Source organism: Phytophthora sojae (assembly GCF_000149755.1).
Source record: "Phytophthora sojae unplaced genomic scaffold PHYSOscaffold_15, whole genome shotgun sequence".
Classification (NCBI taxonomy): Eukaryota; Oomycota; class Peronosporomycetes; order Peronosporales; family Peronosporaceae; genus Phytophthora; species Phytophthora sojae.
Genome location: NW_009258129.1, coordinates 552,922 through 565,890, shown reverse-complemented (window position 1 = coordinate 565,890; position 12,969 = coordinate 552,922). Strand labels below are relative to the sequence as shown.

The 12,969-nt window shown below is 58.3% G+C and overlaps 3 protein-coding genes across 3 annotated transcripts; all 3 read left to right on the top strand.

Moving 5' to 3' along the window:
• Window positions 1-357: 357 nt before the first annotated feature.
• Window positions 358-786, top strand: PHYSODRAFT_342056 (hypothetical protein; the record flags this gene model as incomplete). Its single annotated transcript, XM_009540420.1, has 1 exon — window positions 358-786. One exon carries the CDS (start codon window positions 358-360, stop codon window positions 784-786), a length of 429 nt encoding a protein of 142 aa, XP_009538715.1.
• An 8,034-nt stretch (window positions 787-8,820) lies between these two features.
• Window positions 8,821-9,479, top strand: PHYSODRAFT_289188 (hypothetical protein; the record flags this gene model as incomplete). Its single annotated transcript, XM_009540419.1, is given in 2 exon segments — window positions 8,821-8,935; window positions 8,950-9,479. A coding segment is annotated over 1 exon segment (190 nt), but the record flags the coding sequence as incomplete, so codon positions are not given.
• A 1,471-nt stretch (window positions 9,480-10,950) lies between these two features.
• On the top strand, window positions 10,951-12,418 carry PHYSODRAFT_356184 (hypothetical protein). Its single transcript, XM_009540418.1, has 3 exons — window positions 10,951-11,212; window positions 11,305-11,389; window positions 11,488-12,418. The coding sequence occupies exons 1-3, from the start codon at window positions 11,020-11,022 to the stop codon at window positions 12,179-12,181; spliced, it is 972 nt and encodes a 323-aa protein (XP_009538713.1). The 5' UTR covers window positions 10,951-11,019; the 3' UTR covers window positions 12,182-12,418.
• Window positions 12,419-12,969: the final 551 nt, after the last annotated feature.

The window sequence follows — 12,969 nt, the reverse complement described above, 5'->3', positions numbered from 1 at the left end:
AGGCATTGTCCGCCGTCGCCGGCGATCTTCCGGCAGCTCTCGAGACTGCCGGCAGATTGCCACCGACAAAGTTGCCGCTGTTCAAAGAGCCTGTTCGCGTTGTACAGTCAAACCTGTTTATATGATCCTCTCTATTTGAGCCATGCCTTTTATTTGATGCAGGCTTTGTCGCTACCAAATATTTCACTTAGTTTTTGTATGATCTCTGTTTATATGCATACAAGGTATATGAGTCACATTTTTGGGGACCAAATTAGGTCTCACCTGTTTATTTGATTCACACTGCTCACGGCCACACACTCTTCAAAGCACCACTGCTCAACACTCAACGCCTACCGCAAGCCTTCTTCGCTCGCCATGTCTCCTCGCACCTGTCTGACGCTAGAACAAAAGCTCCAAGTGCACCTAAAGCTCAAGCAGAATCCTGGCATGAACAACCCCATGCTCGCCCAGTGGATCTACGCAACTTTCAAGGCCCGGGTCAGCCGTGCCACACTCGCCCGACTGCGCAACCTGCCTTCTTCCTACTTCAGCCACGTCGACCTGAGTGCGACCAAGCGGCGCCGAGTGAAATTCCCTCAGTTCGAGCGGGAACTGAGGGAATTTTTCTTTCAGAACGAAGCTAAAACGGCGATGGCGGACGACGTGCTCCTGCTGAAGGCGCATGAGCTGGCGGAGCGCTTAGGAGGAAGAGGAGGAACAGGAACCCGCAGTTCAACCTGCCATTGCTCTGAGACACTGCATGGAGCTGGCTGCATTTCTGCTGCAATGCGGAGAGCAGACTGACAGAGAACGAAGAGCTTTACATACCGTGACCGCTTTGGTTCGAAAGACTACGGTGAAGGCAAAGCGGAAGCGAACTATGCACGATTTCTTTACGTGTACCACATAATTTTTTTAACTGAGTCCATTTTATATGAGTCATTGTAGTAGATGGTCACCAACAGGGCCTCATATAAACAGGTTTGACTGTACTAGAGATGGAGATTGTGACGGGGCACACAGCACTTCTTAACAGAGGAAGCAGGAGTATACAAACTCCAAGTGAACAGCCGTTCACGTGTCCCTGGTCTGAAGGGGACGACTTGACTTGAAAAGCGGTAGATCTAAGACTGAATGTATTTATAGGTTGGTACAGATTTGGCCTGCATACAAATCCTAAGTTCCCTATAGTTTGTGTCATACAAAATGTATCTGTTGGCTCTGAGGCCACTTGGGTCACTATCAAGGGGAGTGACCGATGTAGCCATCCCGGAATAGTGACAGGGTCACTATTCCATGTAACCCCGTTACATCCTCCCCCACTTAGATTCGATCTTATCGCCCAATCAGAGCGAGATTACGCCGGCGACTCACATTTCACTCGCAAAGTCGAAATCCATCGACAACGGCGCGAGTTCTGGCGCCTCGGCTCCCGGGCCTCACAGAGCAACTGGCGCATCGCCGAGCAAGCCGCAGGGTCTCCACGTCGACCGAAGCATGGCTCCAAAGCGCAGTGCGCGCAGTGCGAAAGCACCTCCGAAACCGCGGGCCGTAGGGCCGAAGACCAGGGCAGCCAAGGCCAAGGACGAGTCGTCCGCGCTGATGGAGGCCACGAAGGCGGTCGAGGAGGTGGTGCGCTCTCGTAGCAGCACGCCGGAGAGTGGCCGTCAGGCCGGGGCTCGGAGCAAGTCTCCTGACGCCGCGCAAGGCAAGGAGGAGAGTCCTCGGGGACATAAAAGCCCGGCTCGCGACTGGGAAGCCGCCGTCTTTGACTGCACGATGGTCCAATACTCCGGTGAGAGTTCACCCGACGACGAGAACGTCTCGGAGGGCAGCACGCACGCTGCCGAAGGCACGGAGCTGGCGGCGGGCGACATGACCAACGCCTCGGCCGACGCAAAGGCCTCGTCAGAGAAGGAGGCGGAGGACGCCGAGCCCGGCTCAGGCGACAGCAAGCAGTCGCACGACGAAGTCGCCATGGCCGACGCTGGGGTCGTGGCCGAGAAGTCGCCGAGCGACACGGGCTCCAAGCCCAAGGAGGTGCTGGCATCCAAGCATCTGACGCTGGCACAATGTCGTGAGCGTGCCCAAGCGTCGAAAGCGGCTGCCGCTGCGAAGGCCGCCGAGGCCAAGGCGAAGAAGCGTTCAGCTTCCAGGTCGCCTCGCGGCTCCAGCTCCAAGCTGTTCATCGACTCGGAGTCTGAGGACGAGGAGGGTGCCGTCCACGAGCCCAAGGAGCTCTCCAACAACCTCGACGAGCAGCAGCAGCAATACCACGCTGCTAGCTCGGGTGCGTATGCCAGGCAGCCGACTGCCACGACTGCCATCGAGTCTTTTTCAGGCGGGGATGCCACGTACCCGCAGGGCTACTTCCCACCCGAGCCTGGCACTGGTGCGCCAGCGCTGTTGGAGAAGCTCTCGGCTCCTCGTGGCCTTATCGGCGGGTACACCTCGAGGGGTTCCTATGAACGTGCTCTTGTTGAGAAAGAGCCACTCTTTCTTGGCGACGTTGAAGTCGCCCGGTGTGTGCTACTAGCACCACCCAAGCTCACACTGAAGGAGTTCACCACGCTTCGCAAGAAGCCGGAGGACAAGGGTGGACTCCATCCTGTGTGGGGTTTCCACTGGGTCAAGCCGAATGACAACATGACCTGGAGCGAGGTGGAAGACCTCTTCTGGCGCTACGTCCAGCGCAAAGGGTATTCCGATCAAGAGTTCAAAGAACTCCGTGAGGATCGCACTCTGTCCGCAATCCTGGACGTGCGCGAGCTCCGCATCGATTTCGCTCAACTCGTGAGCAAGCGCAAGTCCACTCGAAGATGGACGAGCTGAAGCAAGAGGCGAGAGCCAAAGCTCGTGAAGAGCGTGGGCGTGGTGCGACTACGTCTGCTACCGTGCCCCGGGTACCGGCCAAGAAGCCAAGGACTACTTACGAAGCTGCCGCTGCTTCTCGTCCCATATCGCAACAGCCTTCGGGCAGTCTGCCTGGAGCTGCTCAACGGGCCCCCACGAGTTATCCGACTCAGGGTAACCCCTCCACTTCACGAGCAGCTGGCGTTTGCCATGGAGCCGCCGCTCCCGGACGACTCGTTCCACGTGGTAGTGGATCTGCCCATTACGATCAAGGAGGGCCGGCGGTGGCCTCGCACGGCCATGGCTACGATCCTGAGGCGACGCAGCCGTATGCTGGGGCCCCGAGTCAGGTGGTGGCCCTGCAGCAAGTGGAGATTCGTCTTCTCCGGGACCGTGTGTACGTCCTCGAGATCGCGCTTGGCGTCGGCCTTGGTGGCAAGGCTGCCGCTCGTGCTGGTCAGCCTGGTGCCGTGGAGCGGCTCCGTGAGGATGTTGCCTCGCTATATCAAGAATCTCGCAGTCTCCATGGCCGTGTGGATCGTCGAGCCGACCTGTCGTCTTACGACTCGCTGCGAAACCAGCTCGCTGGCCTTTGGGCCGAGCTTCATGGCCACGCGCCGTATCCGGAGCAGCAGCAGCCCCACTCGTATCAGGCCCAGTTTGGCCAGGGCTCGTACGGGGCCCCTGCGTATGCTGCTCTGATGTACGCCGCGCCGTCTTACGACCAGCGCGCGTATCAGGCGCCTTACCGCGACTCGACGCTGCGCTCTTCTCCACCGGGCCACCCACCGCTTCCTGCGGGGCAGCCAGAGCCAGAGGGCCATGGTACCTCTTAAGACGACCCACGTAAAACGTCGGGTGAGTCGTCATCGACTTGGGCAAGTCTATGGTGTACGCCGCGCCATGCCGGCTGAGGACCGTGAAGGGTCCAATGAAGCGGTGCTTCAGCTTGTTGCTCTCGACCGAGCTAACAGTGTTTAGCGGTAGGTTTCTAGTATCTAGGAGAACTAAATCCCCAACCTTAAACACGTTCATGTTTCCTCTTCCATTTCGGTCAGAGTACTCCTTCTGTTTATCTTGGGCTTGCGCCATGGTGTCTCGCACCCTGCTGATTATGTTCAGCCTGTCTTCGGCAAACGAGGACAGTTGCTTCCGCAAGGTGGCTGGACTCACGTCCGAGACTTGGGAGGAAAAGGTTTTCCGAGCCTCTCCCCCACTTAGGACCGAAGCCCCGGTACTGCCTCGTAATGTGAGCGGCACCTAAGGGTGGCGCAACCCGTTCAGGTAAAAGGGCGTAAAGCCCGTCGATACATGTACCGCATTGTTGAGTGTGAACTCAACCATGGGCAAGCGATCAGCCCAAGAGCGGGGCATCTCCGCGCAGATACTGCGGAGCGTGTCTTCGAGCACGCGATTGACGCGCTCCGTCTGGCCATCCGTCTGCGGGTGGTCCGCCGTCGACATCGACAGTCGTGTGCCGAGAAGGCGAAACAGCGTCTGCCAGAACGTAGCGGTGAACCGCGGGTCTCGATCAGAGACAATGGTCTCGGGCAGACCGTGGTGTCGGAAGACACAGTCCATGAACAGGCGAGCGACCTCGTCGCCAGTGACGGTGTCACGAACTGGAGCAAAGTGGACCATCTTGCTCAGACGGCACACGAAGGCAACAACACCAGTGTTGCCACGGTCATCGGCCGGAAGTCCGAAGACAAAGTCGAGACCCATCGACTTCCAGCAGTCCGCTGGGACCGGCAGGCTCTGCAATGGTGCCGAGGCGTGACCGGCAGGCTTCACGCGCTGGCACGTCTCGCACGTACGGACGTAGGTGGCGACCCACTTGTACATGTGACGCCACCAAAACATCTGCGAGACAGACGCGTACGTCTTCTCACGGCCGAGATGGCCACCGGATGGAGCGTCGTGCGCCTCCATCAGGATGTCGTACTTGAGATCCTCGTCGTTGGGCACGACAATACGGGGAGGATCCTCGGGCTCGACCCTATAGTGGAGCAAACCGTCAGCCCACTCATAGCGGTGCAGCCTTGCACGTTGTCGGGGCGTGAGCCACTCGGCCTTGGCTTCCGAGCCAGCGGCCAAGAACCGCACAAGAGGTCCGAGACTGGCATCGTCTCGGTACCCCAGCCTGATGCGATCATACAGATCCGTCGTGACCCGACTAATATGAGCAAGCTCGTAGTCGGGTCGGCGCGACAGCGCGTCGGCAAGCACGTTCAACTTGCCCGGCTTGTACTCGACATGGAAGTTGTATTCCGCGAAGAATGACAGCCAACGCGCCATCCGCTGTGAGAGATGCGGCGTGTTGACGGCAGTCCGCAAGGACGCGTGGTCTGTATAAACGACAAAGGGCGTCGAGCCCAGGAGGTGCACTCGGAACTTGACAAGAGCGTACTTCATGGCAAGTAGCTCCTTGTCGTGGACTGGATAGTTCCGTTCGGCTGCCTTGAGCTGCCTGGACTGGAACGAGATGACCCGTTCGCGGCCTTCATCGTCGGCCTGCAATAGCGCACAGCCAATTGCGTAGTCAGGCGCATCACAGACTACGCTGAAAGGCTTCGTCTCGTCCGGCAATGCCAGGACTGGCGCGCGCTGTAAGCTCGCTTTGATGTCATTAAAAGCATCTTGATGGCGACGCTCCCAGCGCCAGTCGACATCCTTCTTCAGGAGATCCGACAAGGGCCGTGCCAGCTTGGCGTAGCCTGCACTATACTTGTGCAGGTAGTTGGCGAGGCCCAACCACTGTCGTAGGTCCTTCTGCGACCGAGGTGGCGGCCAAGCCGCGATGGTTTTCACCTTCTCCGGGTCCGCCCGGACCCCGGCGCTGCTGACGAAGCAGCCCAGGACCTTGATCTCCTCAGCTGCGAACACACAGATGACCGTCTGGCCTGCCTCGGCACGGCTGTGGACGAAGATGTCGCCAAAGTACGTCTGTGTGAACGCACGCAAAGGTCGGAACAGTTGTGTGACCAAGCAATTGAACGTTGCCGGGGCGTTAGAAAGCCCCTGAGGCATGACCAGCCACTCCCAGAGCATACCGCTCGGCGTGCTCACAGCCGTGAGTGGGATGTCGCTCTCGCGCATCAGGATCTGGTATCCGTCCACCAGGTCCAGCGCGCTATACAGCGTGCAGCCGGCCATGTTGTTGAGCAACACGTCCTTGCGCGGGATCGGTGTCTGCGCAGGCACTGTCGCGCTGTTCAGCTTGTTATAAGCATGAACCAGACGCCACTTTCCGTTCGGTTTGCGAACACAGAAGGTAGGCGTCGAGTGCGGGGACTTCGACTCCCGCACCATGCCTGCCTTCGCCTTGGCGGCAAAGAAGGCATCAATGACTTCACACTGCTCCCGGGGAAGAGGCCATTGCCTCGTGACGCAGTACTTCGTGCCCGGCACGAGATCGATCTCGTGCCTGATTCCCCTGTCCGGAGGGAGATTGGACGGTGGATCCTTGGACACCACGTCCTCAAACTCCTTCACCTAGGGGTACACCGGGTCCCGGGGGTTCTTAAGAATCTCAGAGCCCATGCGCGACGCGCGCTGTCTCTGGAACTCCTCCAGGACTGCCTGGTCCATGACCGAGGATGAGTTCAACTCGGCCGACGTGGACTCCGGTCGGAGGAGAACCAACTCTGCGATCTCCCCGGCCTTTAGCTCGGCCAAGAAGTCCTCCATGGCGAGCTCCTCAAGGCTCAGCAACTCTGAAACCTCGGGCAGAGCTGTAAGCTCGACAGCTCCTGTCTTGACCCGACTACCGGTCACGCCGTCGAAGATGTGATAACACTCTTCGGCGGCTGGAGCCTTGGCTGGAGGCTCGGAGTCGCTGGCGACTGGCGTCGTCGGCAACACGACTTGGCCCGGCTTACGACGTGACCCTCGGGTGTCTTCGTCTTGTGGCGCCGCCTTGACGGCACCACCGATCTTCTCGATCTCGTGCGGAACTACGTTACCCGCCTTGTCCTTGAGCGGAACTTGGTTACCCGCCTTGCTGGGTGGAACTATGTTACCCACCTCGCCGTGTGGAACTTGGTTACCCACACCAGGTGCGCTTCCAGCGACTCCCGCATCAGTTATGGTCTGAGTGACCTCCTGTGGAACTATGTTACCCACCTCGGAAGCGCCTGCAGTGCCTTCCTCATCAGTTACGGTCTGAGTGACCTCGCGTGGAACTTGGTTACCCACGCCAACGCCAGCGGCGCCATCTCCAGCAGCTGTCGAAGTCCTCGAACTTGACAGTGAGGTCCATGTGGACCCGAGGTACTTCTACCACCGTACCGTCGGCCAGTCTTACCGAGACCAGCCCGTTGCCTTTGCTGCCTCGTAGCGCATCGGCGTACTTGTCGCGATTGCGTGCGACAGTCTGGCGGCGCGCAAAGTTCTTGGACGCCCCAGAGTCGATCAAGATTCTCAAGGGATGATCGTATCCCGGTACACTCGCGTGCACCACAAGTAGCCCACCGCTGCCCTTCTCCGCTTCGAGAGTACAGAGACTCTCAGGGGCTAAGTCCCCATGGCGTGCGCCACCCGCACGCCCCTCATGAAGACTTAGTGTTTCCCCAGTAGGGGGCCCTGCCCCTACTTGTGTCCGGCGTTCTCCTGGTTCCTGGGGCGCGGCTTCTGCCAGCGACCCCTAGAGCCAAAGGGCTTCGAAGAGAACTTCTTCTTCAGTCTTCCCGCGGGACAAGCACGTTTCATGTGCCCAAGCTTGCCACAGCCGTAGCAGCGAATGTCGCTCTGCTCGGCCATGCCCAGATCCATGGGAACCGGCCCGTTGATCGCTCCATTGCCGGAGTTACCATTAGGCGCACCGCCAGAGGCAGGGTTGCTCTGCCATACCGTGGCGGGGGTACGAGCCTGCTTGTGGCTGTACTCCTCCTGGAGGGCGATCTGAATCGCCTCCTCCATAGTGTTTGCTTGCACACGGAACAGTTGCGTGCGGGCAGGACCGACACGCAGACCGTCCATGAACACGGTCACCTTGATGTGTTCAGGCAGGGGGTTCCCCACCAAAGAGGCAGTGAGCACTCGCATCTCCTGGATGTACTCATGCAGCTCGCGCCATCCTTGTTTGCAGGCGAGGAAGCGCGAACGCTGGCGGTACTCGTAGTTCGCCGGATGAAACGCGGCCCGCAGCTGCTCGCACAGCTGGGACCATGATGCAAAGCATCCAGGCGTCGTCGATCGCGCGTATACGCCCAACTCTTAGCGCGACCACTAAGGTTGGAGAGCGCAATGGCGACACGGAGTCGCTCGTCCGAGACGAGAGCCGCGTCCATCGCGAGCTCAACCTCTCGAACCCACAAGTGAAGGTTTTCTCCTTCCTTCCCTTCGAAGGGGTGAACCTTCAGCCGCAGGGGCTTCGGTTGCACCGGCTTCGGCGCGGCCGCAGTGGCCTGCAGCCCTTGAACGTGGGCGATGAGCCCTCGCTCGTAGGTGTCGAACGCGTTGATACGCTCAACCTGCTCAGCCGGCGTCGCCGCCGCTAAGCTACACAGGGCATCTGTCCCAAAGATGCCTGCCATCTTACGAACGGACTCGTCCTGCGAGTCGTTCAGATGGGGAAACTCCGTACGATCCATCTTGGCTCACTCGATGAGACCACAGAGGATTCAGGTAGTCCAATCTACCCGCGTAGGCGTAGGATTGACTACAAGTGCTACCAAGTGTGACGGGGCACACAGCACTTCTTAACAGAGGAAGCAGAAGTATACAAACTCCAAGTGAACAGCCGTTCACGTGTCCCTGGTCTGAAGGGGACGACTTGACTTGAAAAGCGGTAGATCAAAGACTGAATGTATTTATAGGTTGGTACAGATTTGGCCTGCATACAAATCCTAAGTTCCCTATAGTTTGTGCCATACAAAATGTATCTGTTGGCTCTGAGGCCACTTGGGTCACTATCAAGGGGAGTGACCGATGTAGCCATCCCGGAATAGTGACAGGGTCACTATTCCATGTAACCCCGTTACAGAGATGGTGCTTGATCTCCACCTACAGCTCGTTCGCTATGTATCCATCTCCAGACAAATTTTAAGCCAATCACAGGACAGATATGGGATGGCTCTCCTCCCCACTTGAGAAAATGCCGACTCGCGTCACCAGTGCGGCCACGCGTGCGGCACATGCCGCTGCTCAAGGCTCTTCGGTTCCTGCGCCCCCCGCACGTCATGACGAAACGCCAGCGTCCGAGCCCCTCGTCTCGCTGACACCATCTGCCGGTGATGAAGGTCTGCTGCTAGAAGGCGCCGAGACTGCGTCCACATTTGTTCCGCTAGCTCAAGTATCAGTGGCGATGTCCGCTACGCCAGAGCCTACTCCCGCTCCATCTCGCATGCTCGAGCGTCTGCAAGCCTCGGCCGCACCGCAAGCAGCACAGGGCCGAGGCAAGTCTCGTCTGAAAGGAGCTGCTAACGTCAAGCCGTCGTTTGCCTGGACACCGAGAGCGGCCGAAGTGCTGTTGCGGCTTCGCTACGATACCATGAGAGGTTGGTTTCAGGGAACGAGGAGCCCCAAGCAGCTTACTGCGGCATGGAAAATGCTTGCTGCCGAAACATTCCGCCTCGGAGGGCTTGAAGTTGATGCAGGGCAGTGCAAGTCAAAGGTGTGTATGATGACAAACTATTGACAGGAACTTGTTAATGCTAACCGAGTTCACTTCATTTTAATCCTATTGTAGCTGAAGCATATGCACAAGCAGTACACCGCGTACCGTGTTGCTCTGGAGGCTACCGGTAACGCCACCGAGAAGCCGCTGAAGGAGCCCGTGTGCTACGAGGCTGTGCGTGACGTGTGGGGGGACTTAGAAGGCATGGATGCGGGCGCGCTTTTCTCTAGTGATGCAACAAGCACTGAACTGCTGGAGGACGAGGATGCACTGGAGCTCAGCCAGAGCTCTACTGCTGAGCCGCCGCTACAGCATGAAGAGGACATTGATGTAGCTGATCACGAGGGCGGGCAAAATAGCAGTGGATGGATGCGTAACACTGGCAAAAGAGCCCGTGAAAGGGCTGAAAATGCAGAAGGAATGCGAGCAATTGGTGCGGGACTGAACAACATTGCTGAGGCGTTCAAAGTTGCTAGAGTTTCAGCACTTTCGGTCAGACCAAGAACCTGGCCGCACTTCAACGCTCATGAAGGTCCTGTCGGGGCTCACGATAGCCTGTACATTGAGCGCAGGATAGCACTTGCGGCAGTAGAAGCCGTCATAGTCATCAGGACGCTCAATAGCAATCAAAGAGCCATCTATAGCACCGGCGACACCTGGATAACCATGTGGCGATGCAAAGCCGTCCTCAACAGCAGTCCACCCGTCCCGACTGCGCGGAAAAGAAATCACCGCTGGCGCTACCGCATTTAGCACGCGAACTACCTCCGTAGTGATCTCCATGACGTAGCTTCTAGCTGCCCGTTGCAGCTCCCACCTCGCGATATCCACCCGCTGAGCCCAGGAAATACAGCGCCGCTGCCACCTTCTTTTCGTAGGAATGCTTCTTGACCTTAGCTTGTGCAAAAGCGACCCCATGCTCTTGTAGAAAGCTAGCTATACGGAAGAAGGTGGATCTCGTACAGCGCAGATTGGTCTCGAACCTGATGATTGAAGCATCGACTCGAAGCGCAGAGTGGTGACGGTAAAACGGTTCTTCTTGCCAGCAGGAGGTCCTGGTTCGCAACTGTCTGCATACAAAGCCACAGCCTGTGCCACGGCGGAGCACGCAGCGAGGACAATTGCATCTTCGTCTCCCATGTTGTGCCTGGCCCTGTAAATCTCTAGGTAGATCCGCCCCTCTCCACCTCAAAGAGCTGGAGACGAATTCACAGTGCCATCTCTAGTTGTCTTGTTGTGTGCTACCTACTTTTGACCAATCCGGTCACACTTTTGGTTTTCGTCTCCATCTCCAGCTACGTAGCGAACAGGCTCAAAGGTGATCACCACCTCGAGACACAGCTGTTTTGCCGTTCCTTTCCACGCGCGGCAATTGGTCGAAACAGACGCTTCTTTTCCGCGAATCGGCGGTTTTCGAGCGCTTTAATGTCCAATGGCGCGGCTTCGCGCGAACCATCCAGGGAGGAGCAGGGGGGACTGGACACTGCGCCCTCGACCAAACCGAAGAAGGAAGGAAGGGCCGAGAGCGACAAGGGAAAGCCAAGCCAAGCCTTACTGCAGCAGCCATGGCGTCGTCCGGACTCGAGCCCATCGACGTGGACAGCATCATCGAGAAGCTGCTGAGCGTGCGCGGCGCGCGCCCCGGGAAGCAGGTGAACCTGACGGAGACGGAGATCCGCGGGCTGTGCCTGCACGCACGCGAGGTGTTCCTGGCGCAGCCCATTCTGGTGGAGCTGGAGGCGCCCATCAAGATCTGCGGTGCGTGTCTTCAGCAGCATTCAGACGCGTAGTAGTAGTAGACTGAACGCGCCTGGGAGCGAGGGTTCTGACGCTGCTCTTCTTGTCTGCAGGTGACATCCACGGCCAGTACTACGACCTGCTGCGTCTGTTCGAGTACGGCGGCTTCCCCCCGGACGCCAACTACCTGTTCCTCGGGTAAGTAGTGCAGGATAGGCCATTGAGACCGCTGGGAAGGCGAGGGGGAGAACTGGAGATCTGATTTATTGGGTTGGTTGGTGTGTTGGCTGTTGTAGGGACTACGTGGACCGCGGCAAACAGAGTCTGGAGACCATCTGCCTGCTGCTGGCGTACAAGATCAAGTACCCGGAGAACTTTTTCATCCTGCGCGGCAACCACGAGTGCGCGTCCATCAACCGCATCTACGGTTTCTACGACGAGTGCAAGCGCCGTTACAACATCAAGCTCTGGAAGACCTTCACGGACTGCTTTAACTGCCTGCCCGTGGCTGCCATCGTGGATGAGAAGATCTTCTGCATGCACGGCGGCCTGTCGCCCGAGCTGAGCCAGATGGAGCAGATCAAGCGCTTCGTGCGCCCCACGGACGTGCCCGACACTGGCCTGCTCTGCGACCTGCTGTGGTCCGACCCCGACAAGGACATTATGGGCTGGGGAGAGAACGACCGCGGCGTATCCTTCACGTTCGGCCCGGACATCGTGAGCCAGTTTCTCAAGCGCCACGACCTCGACCTGATCTGCCGAGCCCACCAGGTGGTGGAGGACGGCTATGAGTTCTTTGCCAAGCGTCAGCTGGTCACGCTCTTCTCAGCACCCAACTACTGCGGCGAGTTCGACAACGCCGGCGCCATGATGTCTGTGGACGAGACGCTTATGTGCTCGTTCCAGATCCTCAAGCCTGCGGAGAAGAAGCAGCGTTATGCGTACAACGGTCTGGGCACGCAGCGTCCGGCCACGCCGCCGCGGAAGTAGGAAGAACGCTCGAAGAACGCCATGCAGATTTCGTTAGGGTCTGTATTGTGCTAAGCAGCGAGGGTCGGCCGGTCGGCCGGCCTGCATAGTCATCCATCCCCATACATGTGATTTGATTTTATCGATATGATAGCGCGAGCTCGATTGATTGAACACGCACCCCCGTCCTCCTCCCTCCAGCAGAGTTAATTGCAGCAAGGTATCGACCGCTGGAAGCTCGCCACGGGGTGCTTCAACGTCAATAAAAAGCAAATTTGACTACTTACGGGTGTGTTAGCTTTCTTGAACTGTGCCCTCCCTCATACTACGTGTACTTGCATAGAGTTGAAGAGGAACGCGAGGCTGTATGTAGCTCCTGGATGCACTTGTGAGCGGTGAGTCGCCGGCGACGCCAGCCACTCAACGGACAACCAGACGAGGCTGACGTCATGCTGCAGGCACCATCAGCTTCCTGAGCATTCAGATGTGGACAGGCAGAGATGATGCCGCGCAGTTTTCACGGCGCTGCCCGACGTCGCCCGAGAAAGCCGATGGGTTTCCAGCTCGGGCAAGCGATCCGCTGATCTGTCCGACCAGGCATTTCAAGGCCGTGACAAGGCGATGCCGCGATGTCGAGGACTCCAGACACCCAGCCGAGCTTGTCGTCGTTGGCTCGACCATTTCAATTTGACAGCTCGACAAGCACGTCACCGGATTTCTGCCTGGTCTTTTCGCAGATGTGTAGGAGTGCGTGGCTAACACCTCGGGCTCGTTGTCGGACCGACCAGAGTCTCCGGCGCGAGTCTTGG